At 42.1% G+C, this 20,571-nt stretch overlaps 1 protein-coding gene across 1 annotated transcript; it reads right to left on the bottom strand.

The window, feature by feature from the left end:
• Nucleotides 1-1,838: 1,838 nt before the first annotated feature.
• On the bottom strand, nucleotides 1,839-19,656 carry LOC115480821 (lymphocyte antigen 6E-like). The gene is made up of 3 exons (XM_030219749.1): nucleotides 18,985-19,656; nucleotides 5,361-5,477; nucleotides 1,839-2,713 (listed from the first exon to the last, which is right to left on the bottom strand). Exons 1-3 carry the CDS (start codon nucleotides 19,034-19,036, stop codon nucleotides 2,517-2,519), a joined length of 366 nt encoding a protein of 121 aa, XP_030075609.1. The 5' UTR covers nucleotides 19,037-19,656; the 3' UTR covers nucleotides 1,839-2,516.
• Nucleotides 19,657-20,571: the final 915 nt, after the last annotated feature.

The following is a 20,571-nucleotide window of genomic DNA, read 5'->3' as shown; positions in this document are numbered from 1 at the left end:
CTTATCCGACATTGCTGCCTGGATGTCCAACTGCCACCTGAAACTGAACATGTCCAAGACAGAGCTTATTGTCTTTCCACCCAAACCCACCTCTCCCTCCACTCTCTATCTCAGTCGATGGCACCCTCATCCTCCCTGTCTCAACTGCCCGCAACCTCGGAGTTATCTTCGACTCCTCCCTCTCCTCCGTGCATATCCAGCAGATAGAAGCGACAGGTCTTGGCTTTCTCTATAACATCAGCAAAATTCGCCCTTTCCTCTCTGAGCACACTACCCGAACTCTCATCCACTACCTCTCGCCTTGACTACTGCAACCTACTTCTCACTGGCCTCCCACTTAGCCATCTATCCCCCCTTCAATCCATTCAGAACTCTGCTGCACATCTTATCTTCTGCCTGGACCACTATGCTCATATCACCCCTCTCCTCAAGTCACTTCACTAGCTTCTGATCAGGTACTGCATACAGTTCAAGCTTCTCCTACTAACCTACAAATGCACTCAAATCTGCAGCCCCTCAATACCTCTCTAACCTTATCTCCCCATACGCTCCTACCCGAAACCTCTGCTCACAGGACAAATCCCTCCTCTCTGTTCCCTTCTCCACCATCGCCAACTCCAGGCGCCGCCCTTTCTGTCTTGCCTCTCCCTATGCTTGGAACAAGCTTCCTGAGCTCATACACCAAGCCCATCTCTTCTATTTCACCTTCAGCACCTAACCATTTCACCTCTATCCAGGAAATCTGGACTGCCCCAATTTGACTATCTGCATGTGTTGTCCATTAGATTGTAAGCTTCTTTGAGCAAGGACCAGCCTTTGTTAAAACTGTACAGCGCTGCGTAACCCTAGTAGCACTTTAGAAATGTTAAGTAGTATTCTTATAATTTGGTACTTATAATTCTTGTCACTATATCTCAAAAAAGATATAGTAAAATTGGAAAAGGTTCAAAAGGTGATCAAACAATTAAGGTGATGGAACGTCTCTCCTAGAAGGAAAGGCGTAAGAGGTTAGGGCTCTTCAGCTTGAAAATGAGACAGTTGAGGAGATATGATAGAAGTCTACAAAATCCTGAATAGTGTAGCATGGGTAAATGTAACAATTGTTTATTCTTTCAAAAAGTTCCAAGACTAGCAGCCACTCAAAGTTACATGGTAATATGTTTAAAATGAATACACTCAACCTAATAAGTTCTAGAACTCATTTCCAGAGAGGTGGTAACATCATCTGGGTTTAAAAAAAAAAAGGGTTGGCCAAGTTCCTGAAGAAAGGCCTATAGTCTGCTATTGAGAAAGCAATGGAGAAAGCCACTGCTATCCCTGGGTTGGTAGCATGAAGTCTACTTGAGAGCTGGATTGGCCACTGGTGGAAGCAGGATACTGGGTTAGATGGACCATTGGTCTGACCCATGTTCTTATACAGATTGTTCTCTCAAAGGCAACAATCCTGAGCTACTACAGCTCGTTGTAAAGCACCTGGGTTTACCTTACCATCTACTGAGCTTGTAAGGCTACATTATGAGGTGAATGTCAGCAAACCAGTGGTCCTCTGTCTGCATCTGCTGGTATGACAGAATAGCATCTACACTAGGTTGGCAAGATAAGGAAGCAGCCATTTACCTGTATAATAGATGCTGGCAAGTATGAGGTGTATAAACACAAAGATTGTAGGCCTTAAATAGCTGAACATTTGCAGTAATGGAAGAGAAAAAAAAGAAAGTGAAACGTCCTGATTTAATCAGAGTTGATGTGGAAAAGTTAACTACAACTGTTTTAAAGTTACTAAGAAATATTGTACCACAAATAAGCATAAAATAGACAAAAAAAATTCAAATGCTTGGTCTAAGTATTGGATATAATATTTATTATTGAGACAGGCAGCTGATATAACATAGGAAGAGATTTTCAGAGACAGTGTCTATATGTGAAGGAGATGAGAGAGACCCTTTAAGGAGGAATACACACTTTGCTCAGGTAGAGAGTTTACGCTTCAGGGAATGCTACCTAATCATGCAACACAGAATTTTCCTGCAGTGTAAAGTTTTAAACCTTCCCCTAGAATGTAGTTCATAGGCCAGAAAGAGTGATTAACAGCTGGCTTTTCAGACACAGGAGCTGACAGTATGATCTTGCAACAGGATTAAGCCTTGTGAGATAGGGGAAGAGACAGTGCATTGAGATGTAGCCTACAGGGGAAGCATAAGGGAAATGAAAAGATGAGAGGGTCACGCTTAGAAGATGGAAAGTAAGGGAGCAAGAGGTCTGGGGTCAAGCCTGGGAGCTGAAGCTAAAAATTGTATGATGTGCAAGCACAGTGGTTGAAAGAATCCATACACACTTAATTTGGCATCTCAGTAACATTCTCTATAATATTTTAAGAGTGATTATATTGTGTTCTTTTTGACAAAGTATGCAAACTTTATTTATTGTTCAGAATTCCCCTAGTAGTAAGATGTATCACCCAGACAGAGATTAAAGGGAAGCCTGTAATAAAATCAGTCCCTCTGCTGCTTCCCATATTAGAGTCCACCTCGCAGCAGGGTGCCGACAAAACCCACCGAGAAGACAAGGGTTAGGAAGCTGATCCTCACACTCATGGCTCCACTGACGTTGCACAGGTCGCTCTGGCAGCAGGACATGGTACCACTTAATCCATGCGATTCTCCTTTCCCTGGCTCACACAGTGGTAGACATTGCTTAATGATAGTAGTTTTGCCTAAACAGAGAGGGAAAAAAAATAAAAAATATATAAGTATCTATATAGGTAGACAGAATTCAAGTTCAGCGAGAGGTGAGCGCATCTCTAGCACGCACAAAATGCAACACATGATGGCGAGTACCTCACCCTGTCCACTGCTGTGACCAGGGCTACATAGGCAGTGCAGCAGCAAGGCTAAATGAAGATCTATACATTTTCCCTCCCTTATTACATATCTACCCCCAGATGATTATTTTTATTTTATCTATCTATATATATATATATATATATATATATATATATATATATATAATCTCCAAACTTGGGTATGGATTATTCAAGAGCACAAAAACTGGGTTATTGAGCTGTTTAACTGAATGTTAATTATTGAAGAATTGGCAATTCTGATTTGCGTGTGCATCTACCTGTGTACTAATTCTGTAGCACTAGTGCTTAAACCCCATAGTGTGACTCAAGAGGGGACATGGCACTGCACAATTATGCTTGCTGTGCTATAGAAATAGTATCATTTGTGTACCCAAATGCCATAAGATGGGCAACATGCTCAGATATACTTAAGGCACAAAGGTCTCAAGCATCCTCAGCGGTGACTTCACATGAGCACCTGCCTCATCGGCCATATTTTCATATCAAATTCACTTTTAATATTAGCTTTATAACAAACTCTTCCACTTAATCTTCTTAAAAAGTGGAATCATATAGAAGAAAACGCTTGTTACGGAGGACTGTTCCCTGATGAAGCCTTCGTGGTAAAAAACATGGCCCATGTTGGCACATTGGTCCTGCAGTCCGACTGACCTTTTTAAGATAAAAGTTGATCTAAAAATATGGCCAATAAGGAGGCAAGTGAGGCGCTTTTAAAAGTATATCTGTAGCATTGGGCTATAGTTCTGGGATATTTGTATTGCCCCACTCATTAACTAAAATTGAGGGACCACGGCAAGTGGCTGAGATGGGCACCAGCATTTACACCAAGTTTCAGCTGGCATAAATGTTAGACTCCAGATCTGGGCAGAGGAATCAGTACGGTCAGCCTGGAGCACCTTTTATAGAATAACGATCAACAATTTTTCTCAGGACCGATTGTCGAGTACCATTTACAGCATCTAGCCCCTATTCTTTAGACTGGGTTGGATATGTCACTTCTGTGGTCCCTGACTCAAGACCTTAATGCGATTACCAAGCTGGACAGGAGGTGGGGGATTTTTATGATAGGGAACCCTCCTAAACGGGTTCTGAATGAGGTCCCATAGTGTAGCTCAGTGAAAGGAAGTTCAAAATCAGTTGCAGACCCAGGGAAGCAGAAGTCATTTTCCAAAGGACAAGTACCATAATGTTCTAATGTGACAGGGCAAATGCTTTACCACCACTGCAAGGAGAAACATTCAAAATAGGACTCCCCCCCCCCCTATCTCCAGTCCAATCTTTTTCAATGAGGTATGTAGAATAATTCACAGATTCAAAAGGAATCTGACAAGTGTTACAATTCTATAGACTAGGTTACAAGGTGAACCTCACTCTTTTGCTACAGCCCCGAGAACCAAGTTCATTTAACACAGGCCACTGTTTGTCCCAATTGACTTGTACTGGTAACCTAGAAGTAAAAAGGTCCATATTTGACAACATCAATGATGCATCAAGCCAAGAATCCTGTCTCCAACTGTGGTCAGTCTTCTTGAGGTTCCTGCAATTGTGCGCTCATATCCTTGAAACAAGAGCTGGTGATCCCATTTCTATAAGGCTAGTGTTAATGAATCTGTTCTCTAGAAACTTCAGCTCGATGTAAGAAAGTTTGGCTATCTATATTAAACACATTTTCGGGCACCACATTTACATCTAGCTGCTATCTATATTAACCATAAGCCACATTATCAGGCAAATTTTGTGGCTTAATAATACCCTGACAAAAATTTAAAAAAAAAAAAAAAAACACACTTTTAAATCTTGGCCAAATTGGTTTGTGTGTCCTGCAATCCTAGTAGTATTATACAGGGCGAAATAACTCTCCTAATTTACCTGTTCAACTCCACTAACAGTGTGTACTCTGAAGGAAAAAAAAAAGAGCTCCCTCAATTTTGTCCAGGATGAAAATACAAGTAAAATATATTAGCTCTCTCACCAGAGATAACCGAAGATAGGCAGCCAGATAGTGCTCTTTTGTGAGCTGCAGTAAATATATTCAGGGTAGAAGTCTTGAGGGAGCACCCAAATCTTTTGGTCCTTTCCCCCAATAAAAACTTTGGGCTCTCTCAAAGAAGCCAAGCAGCTGTTGGATAGCTCCTTTTACAACAGTGGAGACCCAAACCTCTGAGGGTGAACTAAGCTTCCCAAAATTATTAATTGGTCTATTTGTACTACATGAACTAAACTGGGACCCATGAAGACGGGTCGATTTGGCCAACATCTGATGGAGAGGCTGTGGCAGAGCTAGGAAGAGATCAGGCGAACAGGGAGGTGAAGTGACCTGTTTTAGGGCAGCGGCTTGTTATTGGCAGAGGGGTTGAACGTGTGTCTGATGGGAGTTTATTTCTCACTCAGCCAATAGCTATAATTCATCCTGGGTGTTGGTAGAGAGGGGTATGCACAGAGTAATCAGTCGTGTGCTACACCCAGGTCGTTACAGAATGTATGCAGTAAAACTTACCAGATGCTGTACCAACCATGGTCATACAGTACTTGTCCAATACTGTGCAAGTTGATTCCTTAAGGCAGTCACTGTTCTTTTCTGCTCCTACACATGTGTAGCATTTCAGAGCATGAGCTGTAACAAAACACAGGTGTCAATAACAAATCTGTTTTCTTGAGCTGCCAAAGTCTGACAGCAATTTCCTGTCACACAGAGGTTCAAATCAGAAGTGCATGTCAATCTATGGTATGTGCCATCCTATGGCCCCCAGAAAAGCAATTCTCACTGTCCTGTAGAACTTGAAGTGACCATTGCTTCATGCACTAAACCTTTTTTGCCCTTTTAGGGAACGCATTTTAAGGATAATCTTCTAAACCATTTTTGCAATTAAAAAGCTGGATTTACACACGTAAGTGGGCTCTTATAAAACTAGACCTTGAAAAAACAAAAATTCTTATACAGACGACCACTTATCTGGCAATAGCTATGCTCAAGAGTGCTGCTGTTTCATAAATAAACTGTCAGGAAAAACTGTTGTAACCTTCTTTAAATCCTATAGCAAAGCGAGTTCTTGGTTAAATTTAAAAAACAGTTCCTTATTACAAGCAGTACTATATAGCATTAGAGCCCCAAGACAGGAAGATGGTCACTACCTTGAAGAAAATAAACTTTAATAGAGCAGCTTTAGTTGCCCATTAAACTATGCAGGCGCCATTTTAAAAAAGGCTTTGTTTAGCAGCAGTGAAAACACAGAAGTTTAGTTTGGAACTAAAGCTGCTCTATTAAGGTAAAGTTATTTTCTTCAAGGTAGCAACATCTTCCTGTCCTGGGGCTCTAGTACTGCTTATAATAATGAAGTGTTTTTAAATCTAAATTTAACCAACAATTCACAGAATTGAACAATTTCCCTTTGTTCTAGGATTTCAAGAAGCTCAACTATTGCTGCTCCTGACCAAAAATAAAATATAAAACAAAACATTTACCTGCTCAGGGGAGGGGGACCACCCTGGAACTGGGAAGGAGAAGGGAGGGGCCCCTGGCACACACAACACACTTGCACCCAAGTCTCACTCTCTCTCACACACACACTTGCACATTCACTCTTTCACGCAATCTCACAAACACTCTCTCAAACATACACACTCCGAGGAAAACCTTGCTAGCGCCAGTTTCATTTCTGTCAGAAACTGGCCTTTCACTAGTAAATATGAAACAAACATTTACCTGCTCACACACAAACATATGTAAGTGATCATAGTCCTGGGCATTTAAATGGCACTTGATATACCGCCTTTCTGCAGTTTTTGCAACTACATTCAAAGTGGTTTACATATATTCAGGTACTTATTTTGTACCAGGGGTAATGGAGGGTTAAGTGACTTGCCCAGAGTCACAAGGAGCTGCAGTGGGAACTGAACTCAGTTCCCCAGGATCAAAGTCCACTGCACTAACCACTAGGCTACTCCTCCACTCTGATGTTAGTGCAAAGTGATGCATGTGGGAAAGAGGAACCCGAACTATGGCTACATAATGCAAGGTTCCACATTAAGAGTCCCTGACCATGAAAGGTATCTAGGTGTCATCACTGATACTTTGAAACCCTCTGCTCAGTGTGCAGCGGAGGCTAAGAAAACAATTAGGAAAGAAATGAAAAAAAAAAAAAGACAAATGCTGCTACTACTACTACTACTACGCATTTCTATAGCGCTACAAGGCATACGCAGCGCTGCACAAACATAGAAGAAAGACAGTCCCTGCTCAAAGAGCTTATAATCTAATAGACAAAAAATAAAGTAAGCAAATCAAATCAATTAACGTGTACAGGAAGGAGGAGGGTAGGTGGAGGCGAGTGGTTACAAGTCAAAAGCAATGTTAAAGAGGTGGGCTTTCAGTCTAGATTTAAAGGTGGCCAAGGATGGGGCAAGACGTAGGGGCTCAGGAAGTTTATTCCAGGCCTTTGTATCACTCCACGGTGTGCGCACACCTTGAATATTGTGTGCAGCTCATCACCGCATCCCAAAAAAAAAAATGGTGGAATCAGGAAAGGAATTAGAAAAAGGTACAGAGAAGGGCGACAAAAGTGATAAAAGGGATGGGACGACTTCCCTATGAGGAAAGGCTAAAGCGGCTAGGGCTGTTTAGCCTGGACAAGAGACGGCAGAGGGGCGATGACTATCTATAAAATGAGTAGAGTGAAGTGGAACGAGTAGACGTGAATTGATTGCAGTAGGAGTAGGGGGCACGCAGTGAAGCTACAAAGCAGTAAACTAAGAGAAAATATTTCTTCACTCAACATGTAATTCAACTCAAATTCGTTGCCATAGAATGTAGTAAAAGCAGTTAGCTTAGCGGGGTTTAAAAAGGTTTGGATAGCTTGCTAAATCTATAAGCCATTATTAAAATGGACTTGGGAGAATCCACTGCTTATTTCTAGGATAAACAGCAAAATATATTGTACTGTTTTGGGATCTCGCCAGGTACTTGTGACCTGAATTGGCGCTGGGCTTGATGGACCGTCAGTCTGTCCCAGTATAGCAATACTTATGTACTTAACCCTCTTCACTGTATTTATAATTTGGAATTTATAACCAGCTTTACCAACAAGTTCTAAGTGGTTTAAATTTTACACTAGCTAACATTAGTAATAACTTAGTCGAACTGTCTGTTCAGTATACAGTAAACATTACATTACATCTTTTTTTAGACATAGTTATTACATTTGTACCCTGCGCTTTCCCACTCATGGCAGGCTCAATGCGGCAGGCAATGGAGGGTTAAGTGACTTGCCCAGAGTCACAAGGAGCTGCCTGTGCCGGGAATCGAACTCAGTTCCTCAGGACCAAAGTCCACCACCCTAACCACTAGGCCACTCCTCCATTAAAAGCTGCTCTTGAAGGTTGCTTGGATTTGGGGGGGGGGGGGGGGGGGGGGGAGAAGTGTTCATACTTCCCAAAGATTTTGATGTCATGTATGTCCCTACTTGTGTTAGGGACCCATAGAAACTCTGTTTTACTTGGGTTCAGGCACAATTGTTTATGTAAGACCATATTTAGGGCCCTGTTTACTAAGCAGCATTATATATGCATTAACATTTTTAATGAAAATTAACCATGTGCCTACAATATCCCTATAGGTGTTTACATGGTTAGAGCACACAAGTGTAGGCACGCTAAAAACACTAATGCACCTTAGTAAACAGGGCCCTTAATATGAAACTTGATAGTCTTTGGAACTCCCGTCTACAATGTAGGCCCTTCGCCATTATCGGGCGAAGCTCAAATTTCATTCCAGTATGTTATCCTCATGTATTCTGATTTTCTGCTTGTTGCAGTAGCTAACGAATTAGATATGAAACAATATTTAACTTCCTGATGAACTTTAAATGCATCCATGGTTTTGCACCTCACTGGATTGCAGCTCTGACAATTTTCTGCTTTAATCTTTAGCTTATCTAGTCTTTTTTGAACTAGGTTAGTTTGCCATAATTTTGATGCAAGTCAAATGTAAAAATTAACTAAAGTGTTAGGTAGGTTACTCGTGGTGGAATTCTGTGCAAAAAATAAAAATTCTGCAGTATTTCTAGCATTTTTGCACAGAATTTCCCTATCGTAAAGCCCAATATTTCTTCCTTTTACCCTCTTCAAGTTCCAGCCTCTGCTCCCGCCCCAATGCCACCACCTTAGTAGAAGCTGCATAGTAATGTAGCTGATTGAAGCAGGGGGAGGTATACAGCAAGAATAAGTCTAATATAAGCAATAGACAATTATAGCAGTAAAAATACTCAAGCTACAAAGTATGGCACAGTATGCTACATTGCAATGTCAACACAACAAAACATTTTAATAAACAGCATGGGGTGTAAGCAAAGATGGAACATATAGACAGAAAACATAACAGGAGTAAGAAAATAAGGACTAGTTTAAAGAAAATTGCTGCAATATTAGCTTAGCTAGGGTTAACAGTGGGTAAACATGTCCTGCTATAGTATGTGCAGCCGGTGTCATTTACCTCTTCCCTTAAAGGCTTCCTGAAGCAGAGATAGCCTTATGTAGCAAAGCCTTTCTGGAAGTGCATGGGGGCTACTCCAGAAAAGGCCTGCCTGCAGGTATCACATCATGTGATGTCCTTTGGAAACTGTGTGATTAGGGAAATTCCTTGGGAGGACCTTAGTGACCTTGAAGGTGTGTAGGAGATCCTGTTCAAGTATTCTGGGCCATTTCTTTTAAGGGTCTGAATCAAACAAAATAAAACATGGAAAAGAAAATAAGATGATACCTTTTTTATTGGACATAACTTAAATACATTTCTTGATTAGCTTTCGAAGGTTGCCCTTCTTCGTCAGATCGGAAATAAGCAAATGTGCTAGCTGACAGTGTATATAAGTGAAAACATTCAAGCATTACTATGACAGTCTGACAGGGTGGGAGGATGGGGGTGGGTCGGAGGTATGCATGGGGACATCAAAGCATATCATTGATATTCTAACAGGCTGCTTTGATGTCCCCATGCATACCTCCGACCCACCCCCATCCTCCCACCCTGTCATAGTAATGCTTGAATGTTTTCACTTATATACACTGTCAGCTAGCACATTTGCTTATTTCCGATCTGACGAAGAAGGGCAACCTTCGAAAGCTAATCAAGAAATGTATTGTTATGTCCAATAAAAAAAAGGTATCTTATTTTCTTTTCCATGTTTTATTTTGTTTGATTTCTATTGATAACCTTAAGAGTGGACTAACACGGCTACCACACTCCTCTACTTTAAGGGTCTGGAAAATCAGTTTTAAATTTGGCTCTGTATTGCACTGGTAGCCAGTGAAATTTATGCAAAAATGGTGTGATGACAAAATCACTTACAACAGCAACTGGAGCTGGCTTTTTGCTGTCAGAGCAGTGTAGAATGCATTACAATAATCCGTCTTGATATTATCATGGCATGCACAACTGAGACAAAGCTTGCATTCTCAATATAAAGGGCTGAGGCAGAGTAGTTGTTCAAGTGATAGAAGCTGCTCGGATTTGGGGGGGGGGGGGGGGGGGGGAAGAGAGTTCATACTTCCGAAACAAAGATTTTGATGTCAGGTATGTCCCTACTTGTGTTAGGGACCCATAGAAGCTCTGTTTTACTTGGGTTCAGGCAAAGTTTGTTTTTTTTTAGCTCATTCTTGAATTGATGTTAGACAGGTAGTCAGTTTATTCAGGGCTGCGGGTAAGTCAGTTCAGTGAGTATGAACAGCTGCACATCATCTACAGAGATGCAGTACTGGATGTCCACTGACTATCAGCTTGGCTAGTGGCTTGAGGTATATATTGAACAGAACAGTATCGATCCTTGTGGTACCCCACAGGTCAGTACCCATGGTGGCAATGAGGTTCTGCCAAACACTGCCAGTTGCCCGTCTGATCAATAGGATCTGAACCAGAATAAGAGAATTGGAAAACCCGCTTCCCACGAGTTTAGAGGGAGAGATTGGTGGCATGGTTGGGAATTCACTGATGGTGGTGGTGGGGGGGGGGGGGGGGGTAAAAGTTTTACCTTGTTCATAGCCATCTGATAAGTTCTGGCTGAAGTGGGAGACAGTCTTTTAGTAGGTAGTGTTAAGGGTTAGTAACTCTAAACTCCAGCAGGTAGAAAATTCTTAGAGACTCTCCTGAAGACATGAAGAATAGTAGCCCTTGGGAGCAACTCAGGGCAGAATAAAATGGCCTGTAGGAGAAGATTTGGGAGAGATAGTGGTGCCAGAAATGGTAATTCAAAGCAGACGAGTCGGAGAAACTGAATAAATTCTCTATAATCTTGGAAGATGTAATGGGGCAGTTCTACAAATTGAAGAGTAAAATCCAGTCCAGGAGAACTGCTATTCATCCCAGAGTACTGATAGAACTGAAAAATGAACTTGGAGCTATTGTTAGTAACATGTAATTTATCCCTAAAATCGAGCGTGGTACCAGAAGATGAGAGGGTGGCCTATGTAATGCCGATTTTAAAAAAGGTTCCATAGGAGATCTGGGCAGTTATAGACCGGCGAGTCTGACGTCAGTGCTGGGAAAAATAGTAGCGACTATTATAAAGAACAAAGTTAGAGCACATTCAAAAGCATGGATTAATGAGAAAGTAAAGAAGGATTTAGTGAAGGGAAATCTTGCCTCAATCTATTACATTTCTTTGAAGGGGTGAACAAACGTGGATAAAGGTGAGCCATTGATATTGTGTATCTGGATTTTCAGAAGGCGTTTGACAAAGTACCTCATGAAAGACTCCAGACGAAATTGGAGAGTCATGGGATAGGATGTAGTGTTCTATTGTGGATTAAAAACTGGTTAAAAGATAGGAGAGTGCAATTAAATGGTCAGTATTCTCAATGGAGAAGGGTAGTTAGTGGGGTTCCCCGGGGATCTGTACTGGGACCACTGCTTTTTAACATTCATAAAGTGACCTACAGATAGATGGAACTAACTAGTGAGGTAATTAAATTTGCTGATTACACAAAATTATTCAAAGTCATTAAATCGCAGGAGGATTTTGAAAAATTACAAGAGGACCTTATGAGACTGGGCGTCTAAATGGCAGATGACGTTTAATGTGAACAAGTGCAAAGTGATGCATGTGGAAAAGAGAAACCTGAATTATAGCTACGTCATGCAAGGTTCCACAGACAAAGAAAGGGATCTAGGTGTCGTCACTGATACATTTAAATCGCTCCATGGTGCGACTGCACCTCAAATATTGTATTCAATTCTGGTTGCCACATCGCAAAAAAAGATATAGTGGAATTAGAAAAGGTGCAGAGAAGGGCGATGAAAACGATAAAGGAGATGGGACGACTTCCCTATGAGGAAAGGCTAAAGCTGCTAGGGCTCTTCAGCTTGGAGAAAAGGCGGCTGAGGGGAGATATGATAGAGGTCTATAAAATAATGAGTGGAGTTGAACGGGTAGATGTGAAGCATCTGTTTACGCTTTCCAAAAATACTAGGACTAGGGGGCATGCGATGAAGCTACAAAAAAGTAGTGAATTTAAAACGAAGCGGAGAAAATTTCTCTTTGGACGGCTTCCTAAAGGAAAAGTCCATAGACCATTATTAAAGTGGACTTGGGGAAAATCCACTTTTTCTGGGATAAGCAGTATAGAATGTTTTGTACTTTTTGGGATCTTGCCAGGTATTTGTGACCTGGATTGGCTACTGTTGGAAACAGGATGCTGGGCTTGATGTCCCAGCAAGGCAATACTTATGTAATCATCAATGAATAGTGCTGAGAAGAGCAGAGATAGCCCTCTAGTGGGGAATCTTGGGTGGTTGCAGAGTAGAGACTTGCAGGGGAACAGAGTTTCCATGGGGACAGAATACATTCCTGCAGGGTTCCTGTGAAAGTGTAGTTGCACTTGCCCCTCACTTATCCAAGTTAGAGTGCCATCTCCTCCTCCTCTTTGCTCTAACAGCACATATGACCACAGAGGATCTCTAATTAGAAAATGGAAGTTATTAAAATCCTAAACGACTGCATGTGTGTGGATGTGTCCAGTTGACACTTAGATGGTGACTCCAGCTGTGATGAACTAGGGTCGATACCGGGCAGATTTCTATGGTCCAAGTCTCAAATACGGGAATATGGTTTAGGATGGGCTGGAAAGGGCTTAGACAGCAACTTTAGTGGCTGGAACACGAGGACAATGCTAGACACTTTTACGGTCAGTGTCCCGTAAATAAGACGAATAGGCTGGATTGGGCTTCTACAGCAACTCCAGCAGTTGGAACATAAGGACAGTTCCAAGTGGACTTCTATGGTCCAAGTCTCAAATACGGGAATATGGTTTAGGATGGGCTGGAAAGGGCTTAGACAGCAACTTTAGTGGCTGGAACACGAGGACAATGCTAGACACTTTTACGGTCAGTGTCCCGTAAATAAGACGAATAGGCTGGATTGGGCTTCTACAGCAACTCCAGCAGTTGGAACATAAGGACAGTTCCAAGTGGACTTCTATGGTCTATGTTGAAGAAATGCCAAAATACCGTAATCAAGTGTATAACATCACATTGTTGATTGATGGTTAGCCAACCATCATTAAGTGCATAAAAGATGTAAATAAAGGCCCATGTACACAGTTCAATGAAACCTTTGTTAGCCAGCTTTGTTCACAGCAATTGGGGGAGGGGGGGGGGGGAAGAAGAGGCTAAGCCACTCACTAACTTTTGTTTCCCAGGTAGAGGCACCCAGTACCAACAGGCAGATGATCAAAAGCCCCATGCTGTTCCAAACAGCGCTCTAAAAATAGTGCTGGAACAGAGCTGGGCTTTACCGCACCTATGATCAGAGATATTGCATGTAAATTTAAGCACGTAATTCTCTGATCACGGGGTAGACGTGAGTAAGGGACCAACAGACTGCCTTTGGAAGGCTTTAGATACGCCCTGAAGGGGGATCCATATACAGAAATGTCAGGCTCCAGAAAAAGAACACATTGAGCCAGTCTGGGTTTTACTTCCATTGCTTTCAATGGAAGCAAAACCCAAACTGGATCAATCTGTCCTTTTTCTGGAGTTTCCAACAATTCCACCAGACTAAAAAATATATAACCCAGCTAAAGAATTTTTAATTTTAAATTGCAGTGCTCAGTAGTGCTGTAGTGTCCTTTAAACCAAATCTCTCCTTTTTCTGGAGCCATATGGTAACCCTATCTATAACCATGCTGCCAGCTCTCACCGAGTCTATTTACTAAGCTTCTTTTAAGAGAATGTTTTAAAGGACATTCATTAAAAATGAAAAGAAATTCCAAACGAAAGGGGCATGAGAGGTTTTTTTTTTATTGTCCATCCCTAGTGTACACAGTGCCTTCATGCCTTTGTATATTTTGCATATCTACTATAATAAAACTCACCCTCAATGTTCTGAGGACACTGATGTCAGTGAAGCCAAGCCCTGACTTCCTTCAAAAAGGTTCGAAGGTTCATGGTGGTGAAGCCACCAAAATCGCTCCGGGCCCCGCCCTCAAGGGCGGAGCGGCAAATAGCTCCAGGCCCCACCCTCGCATCAAATGTCATGATGTTGGGGGCGGAGCAATAGCAGAACAACGAAGGGGTTGGCGACGAAAACCTTGCTAGCGCCAGTTTCATTTGCTCTAAAACAGGCCTCTTACTAGTTCTGCTATAAAAGTGGGAGTTTGTTTCACTGACCTGCTCCACCTTTACTGCACAGCAGCCCTCACAAAAATACTGAGAAACCCTTGTTTTGTCTGTTACTGCAGGTTATTTTGGCTATTTTATTTGAGACCCTCCCGCAAGAGGTGATGGAGATGAAAACAGTAATGGAATTCAAACGTGCATGGGATAAACACAAAGGAATCCTGTTTAGAAGGAATGGATCCACGGAATTTTAGCGGAGACTAGGTGGAAACGCCGGTAATTGGGAAGCGAAACCAGTGCTGGGTAGACTTCTACGGTCTACGCCCTGATCGTGACTGAATAGATATGGATGGGCTGGAGTGTAAATTTTAAGGGGTTTCAATGTTAGCTTCAGAGCTTAGTACAAGAACAGTGCTGGGCAGACTTCTACAGTCTGTGCCCTGAGAATGGCAAGGACAAATCAAGCTTGGGTATAAAGTATCACATACCATGTAAAATGAGTTTGTTGAGCAGACTGGATGGACCATACAGGTCTTTATCTGCCATCATTTACTATGTTACATTATCCCAAACAAGTTTGAGTTCAATGTGGCTTCCAATAAACAGTATGGGGTACATAATGCATAAGGAAGTAATTTGTTGTAAGAATTCTCAAACATACCGTGCTATGGATGTTTAACCTTTAGAAAACCTATTATGAATGAGAAATTGTACATGAAGGAAAAAGTTAATAGTAAATAGAGTAATAACCATTCTACCTGCTGAACCTTAGCATGCTTTAGTAAAAACTGAAGACCTTAAACAAATATAACGTGTCTTGCTATGCAAAATGCAGTATAAGAAAAGACTATATGCAAAATGCAGCCCTTCAGAGTTACGTTAACATTATTACATACTTAAGACCTGGCTCTGATGCTCATCCAGCAAAAGGAGATTTTAAGAGCTTTTAAGAAATTTAGCGGCCGATGGGTTAAAGGGAGTAAAAGAAATGTCTACTCAAACAAACAGTTGGTATTCTTGCGTCTTACCCAGATGACAACAAAGTTGCAGCCAGTAGGGAGAGCAGAAAGGTTTTAATCTTCAGCTGATACGTGCCGAGTTTGGGGAGGGGGGCTCTCTATACCCACCCAGTAAGTGCTTTCTGTGTCCGTTATACAGAAACAAAATTATCCTGCTCAGGACCTCACCTCAATCTGTTTTTCACAGGCGCCACATGCGGAACCCTTTTGGCAGAGGTTCAGCCCACCACACCCTAAGTCAGCTGCGGCACTGTTTTTGCACTTGGGTTTCTTGCCAAACTCTGGTCGTGCCCTGCAGTGTGCATTGCCTCTAGCCAAGCCTTGCTTGTCTCTTGTACCGCACATTCTTTAAGGATCTTGTGACAGGTTTATGGCTGTCCTTCATAGTGCAGTAAATGGGATCCGTCTGTTCTTTCCCCCTCTTTAGTTGCATAGGAATCCCAGCAAAAGCAATGCGGATGCGCAGTTTACAGACGGGCGTAAACAAAACCTAGAAGGGTGGGAAGTGGGGTTCGGTTCAACCTTAGGAGGGATCGGGGGGGGGGGGAGATCCCTAAACCCTATCGGCGGGAGTTAAAGGGAGCAAAGCCACTGGGTCCCCATCAAGTGGAGGACATGACATTTGACAGTAATAAGGCGAGGACCAGAGGAAGAGATCTGTCACTTTAAGGTGTAACACTAATCTCACCAGAGAAATTCACCCCCCCCCCCCAACCTTTTGTTGCGTTTTATTTCTATGTATGTCTTCTCTACCCTGCCACAGCAGTAACTCCAGTTTGAAGCGTGAAGCAACCGGGACAAGAATCAGGGCCGTCACTTCTGGGAGAAATCCCGAGGCAGAAGGCAAATGGCGACTACAAAATCCCCCCCACCCCACAAGAAATGGATGCAATAGTGAAGCCACAACCACCTCACTCCAGATAAGCAGTAGGCAGAAAGAGGATTAGAAAGCAAACCTAACACGGTGTGCTGTAAATGATAACCTTAAACCCACAGCATTGCGATAATACATGTCCAAACCCAGCACAAGCCCTATTGGGAGAGTCCATGTCTAGTGAAGTGTAAGGGTGTATGTCTGTATTGGGCGTGGAGCAGTGAAAGGATTTACTTTAAAAAAAAAAAAAAAACTTCTAGGATGTTTGGAGCAGATTTGTAAGGAGAGAATATGGGTTCTTGGTGATGGGAGATGCGGGTGGATGAAGGAGGAAGTGCGTATGTGATTGAACGTGAGAGGGTGCTTGAAAGGTGTGGTCCATCACCATATGCTTCACCCCCCCCCCTCTTTTCTGTCTACATTAGGCTGCTCCTAACCAACTCCAGTGTTGCCAAATCGGGCTATTTCATGCCTACTGGGGCTATTTTATTGCCCTGTTGTGAATCAAAGCATATTCTTGCTCTCTCATGACCGCTGAGAAAATTTAAGTCATATGATAGGAGCCAATATTATACTGTGGATTGGGAGCTGGTTACAAGAAGCCAGAGAGGAGAACAAATGTTTAGTTTGAGGAACAGTAACGGACAGAGTGATCCAATGATCTGTACTAGAATCAGTGCTTTATAACATGCACATAAATAATCTGGATAGGGGAAAAATGAGCAAGATAAATCCATAGAGGACACAAAATTCAAAGTTCTTAAGCCGCAGGAAGAGATTGTGAGGAGTTGTTTGGGATCCTGATGAGTCTGGGGGACTGGTGTCTAAGAGGAAGAAGATTAATATAATGTGGAAAAGGGCAAAGGGTGATACATAAGATCTATGATGCTGGATGCCACCACCCAGAAAAAGGAGCTTGGTGGTCACTGTGCTAGTCTTGAAACTATGTGGCAAAAGTGATAAAAAAAGCAGATAAGAATAGTTCAGAAGTGGATTACTTTCATGTCTCTCCATCCCAGTACTGTTAGCTATGGAAGGAAGGGGCAAAATTTAGGATTTGGCTCCCACCTTTTTTTTTTTTTTTTTTTTAGTTGTAGCTCAAGGCGAGTTACATTTGGGTCCAGTAGGTATCTGCAGGGGCAGATAGAGTGATCTGGGCCCCTGGGCAAAGAGGTTCAAGGACCCCCAACCACCTATCAAAAGTGGTTAAACTAGATAAAAGGTTAGAGCACAGTGGGTTCCCTACTGTCGTAGGCTGCTGGGCACTGCCCTATTGCCCCAATAGTCAGTCCACGCCTGGGTATCCATCATCCCATCTCAAAAAAAAAAAAGATAATGGAACTAGACAAGGTACAAAGGAAAAAAAAATGATGAGGGGGTTTGGAAAAAGACCAAAGTAAATAGCTTAGGGACAAAACATTTGGGAAGACATGAATAAAACATATTACGCATAAAGTTAACTTCAACCTTTTTGTCTGTCCTTTTCTGGTTTGCCCCTTACTCTGCTTTGTAAAGCACGTAGATCATTTTTAGTGACTTTGCAGTATATGAGGATGATGGGTTGGATAATAAATGGGAAGGGTAATTAACACCAAGACTAGGTCATGCTATGAAATTTATAGATGGCACATTAAAGCAAATCTGAGTACATATATATTCACTGGATATGTTACCATATTGTAATGGTATGGGTAAGTTGGTATGTTTTAATACTCCAGAAGGAAAGGGAATGGGACCTAATATACCGCCTTTCTGTGGGCAGAAAAAAAAGACCTGAAAATACCATGCATTTATCCCACAGATACGCCTTATAATCTTGTAGGTCACAACTCTCCACTGCCATAGGTACAGAGATTGTAAACCATCCAGGGATCGGGAAATACCTAGTGGACCTGAATGTAACTTGTCTAGAGCTACCACTGAAAAAAAAAAAAAAAAGGCATGAGCTGAATTCCAGTCCCTTCCTTTCCTGTTTTGGAAAGCTTTTGGGTTACTTTCAAGCTCATTTTCAAAGCACTTAGCCTCCCAAAGTTCCATAGAAACCTATGGAACTTAGCCTCCCAAAGTGCTTTGAAAATATGCCTCCTGGTGGCTTAGGACCCCCCTTTCTTTGGATTACATGGGATACTATGGGCCATATTTTCAAAGCACTTACCTACAAAGTTCCCTAGGTTACTATATAGCTGTGTAAGTCTAATTGCTTTGAAAATACACCCCATATAGTAGTAACCTATAGAACTTTGTAAGTTTGTGCTTTGAAAATGAGCCCCAATTTGTCTTAAATCTGAGAGCACTGACTAAATTCCCCTAGAAAAACGACAAGGATTTTTAGGAAAAGTTGTTCTCTTAAAAAAAAAAAATGGCTGAGCTTGGCTGGTTTTTATATTTGTCAGAAATAATTCCATTGCCTTCTAGCGAACCAGCTTTAGTAACTTTCACTGTTTTGGATAGACTGCAGACAGAGCCCTTTCATTAAAGGTTGAAAAACATTACAAAAAAATAGATAGATAGAGAGAGACTCTTTTTTAACGTGGGCAGGTTATGCTAGGTTCATTAGAATTAAAGACAAAAGATACATTAAAAAAAAAAAAAAAAGAAAAATAGTTTTAATATATATTTAACTTACCAGTATGCAGACACAGAGCTGCAGCCAGCAGAGGCAACAGAAAAGTCCTCATTTTCAGCTGATATCTGTGGAGTTTAAGGAACCTAGATCCACCGAGAAAGTTTTCTATAGCAGTTCGGTATATGCTTTCTGATCCGTTATCTGCAAGCAAATGAACTTGTCAGTACCTCTGCCTCTAATTCCTTATGAGGCATTTTCTTGGCAAACGGCCAGATCACCACACCCTAATTCTTTTAAGGGCCTGTTTACAGACTTGGAAATATTATGACATACTTTCCGAGTGGTCTGTGCTCTGTTCTTGATTATACCAGTGGCTGTCTTTCATGGGTTTGGTTATTTATTTATTTATTTATTTATTTATTTATTTTGTTTGTGTACTTATTTCGGGTGAGGTGTTCTTCCTTTCTCCCGTTTTATTCCAGTTCAATTGGCATCAGTGTTGAGATGCAGTTCACAAGTGCATTTATTCACAGATTCCCTGGGATTTTTTTCCCCCCCACAGACCTGTCAAGTCTTCCAAGTTTGGTGGGAGGCTCCTGTTTACTTAAGTTGGATTCCACCTGGGTCAGTCAAAATGTCCACCCAGTCCTCCCTGGTCCCATTTGTCTTCCACTCTTCAGCTGTGTGATGCAGCCTGTGAATTGCTGCCTTCTTGCACAGAAAGGCTCCAGCCAAACCTAAAGTGATGTGTTCCCCCCCTCCCCCTCCCCCTATCTCTGTACACTGCCTGCTCGAAATGTTGCCGGGACTGTTGCTGTCCTGGAAGAGAGAGAGCTGGCGTCCAAGCTTTTGCAGCTGAGGGGGAGGGGGGAGTTAAAGGGGAAGGAATTTGCTACTAGCAGCACTGGCCCAATCCAAATCTCTGCTACTTTTAGTTTCCATGACTTGCTACATGGGGAGGGGCAGGGGGGAAAGGCAGAATTTGCTTCACTGGAGAGAGAGGAATGATTTGCTGTTGTTCTGAGCTCCTTAAAATATTGATTGCCTTGCGAGCTCTATAGAGCAAGGACAGTCTCATATGTATTTGTAAATCATTTCCAACATGAAGTAATAGCGGGTTGCAGGAACACTTAAAGGCTGCACCAGGAGAGGTTGTGCAGGATGACTGCTCCAAGGTGGAGTGTACTGGTTGTGGGAAAGAGAAAGTGTATGTGAACTGTTTTTTTTGTTTTTTTTTTTTGGGGGGGGAGGTCTTTATATCCTTGTAATTCATTTGGAGAGAATGTGCATCAGTTGTTTAAAGAGGGGGCAGAAAAAGTTTCTCTTTAGCACTACTAGATGTATGCTGTGCTGTACGCATTATATGCAGGTACTTTCTCTGCCCCTAGAGGGCTCACAATCTAAGTTGTTTTTGTACCTGGGACAATGGAGGGTTAAGTTACTTGCCCAAGGTCACAAGGAGCTGCAGTGGGACTTGAATGAATGTTGCCAGGATCAAAGCCTGTTGCACTAACTGTTAGACTACTCACTTCTCTGGTAAAGGAGGTAAAGCATCTGTTGTGAGGGGTAGGGAAGTGTAGCAGAGATGCCAAGTTACCCAGTTCCAGGCTGGAGATTTTGGGAAAGCCCTGATTTTGAACTTACATC

This window comes from Microcaecilia unicolor, chromosome 1 (genome assembly GCF_901765095.1).
Source record: "Microcaecilia unicolor chromosome 1, aMicUni1.1, whole genome shotgun sequence".
Classification (NCBI taxonomy): domain Eukaryota; kingdom Metazoa; phylum Chordata; class Amphibia; order Gymnophiona; family Siphonopidae; genus Microcaecilia; species Microcaecilia unicolor.
The sequence above is the reverse complement of the archived record's forward strand: the minus strand, read 5'-3'. Positions and strand labels throughout refer to the sequence as shown.

Coding starts and splice junctions, on each gene's coding strand:
- LOC115480821 (XM_030219749.1), bottom strand. CDS start 19,036: ATGAGGACTTTTCTGTTGCCTCTGCTGGCTGCAGCTCTGTGTCTGCAT. Junction 5,478..18,984: donor AGCTCTGTGTCTGCATACTG/GTAAGTTAAATA, acceptor GTTTTGTTACAG/CTCATGCTCTGAAATGCTAC. Junction 2,714..5,360: donor CATGGTTGGTACAGCATCTG/GTAAGTTTTACT, acceptor CTCTCTGTTTAG/GCAAAACTACTATCATTAAG.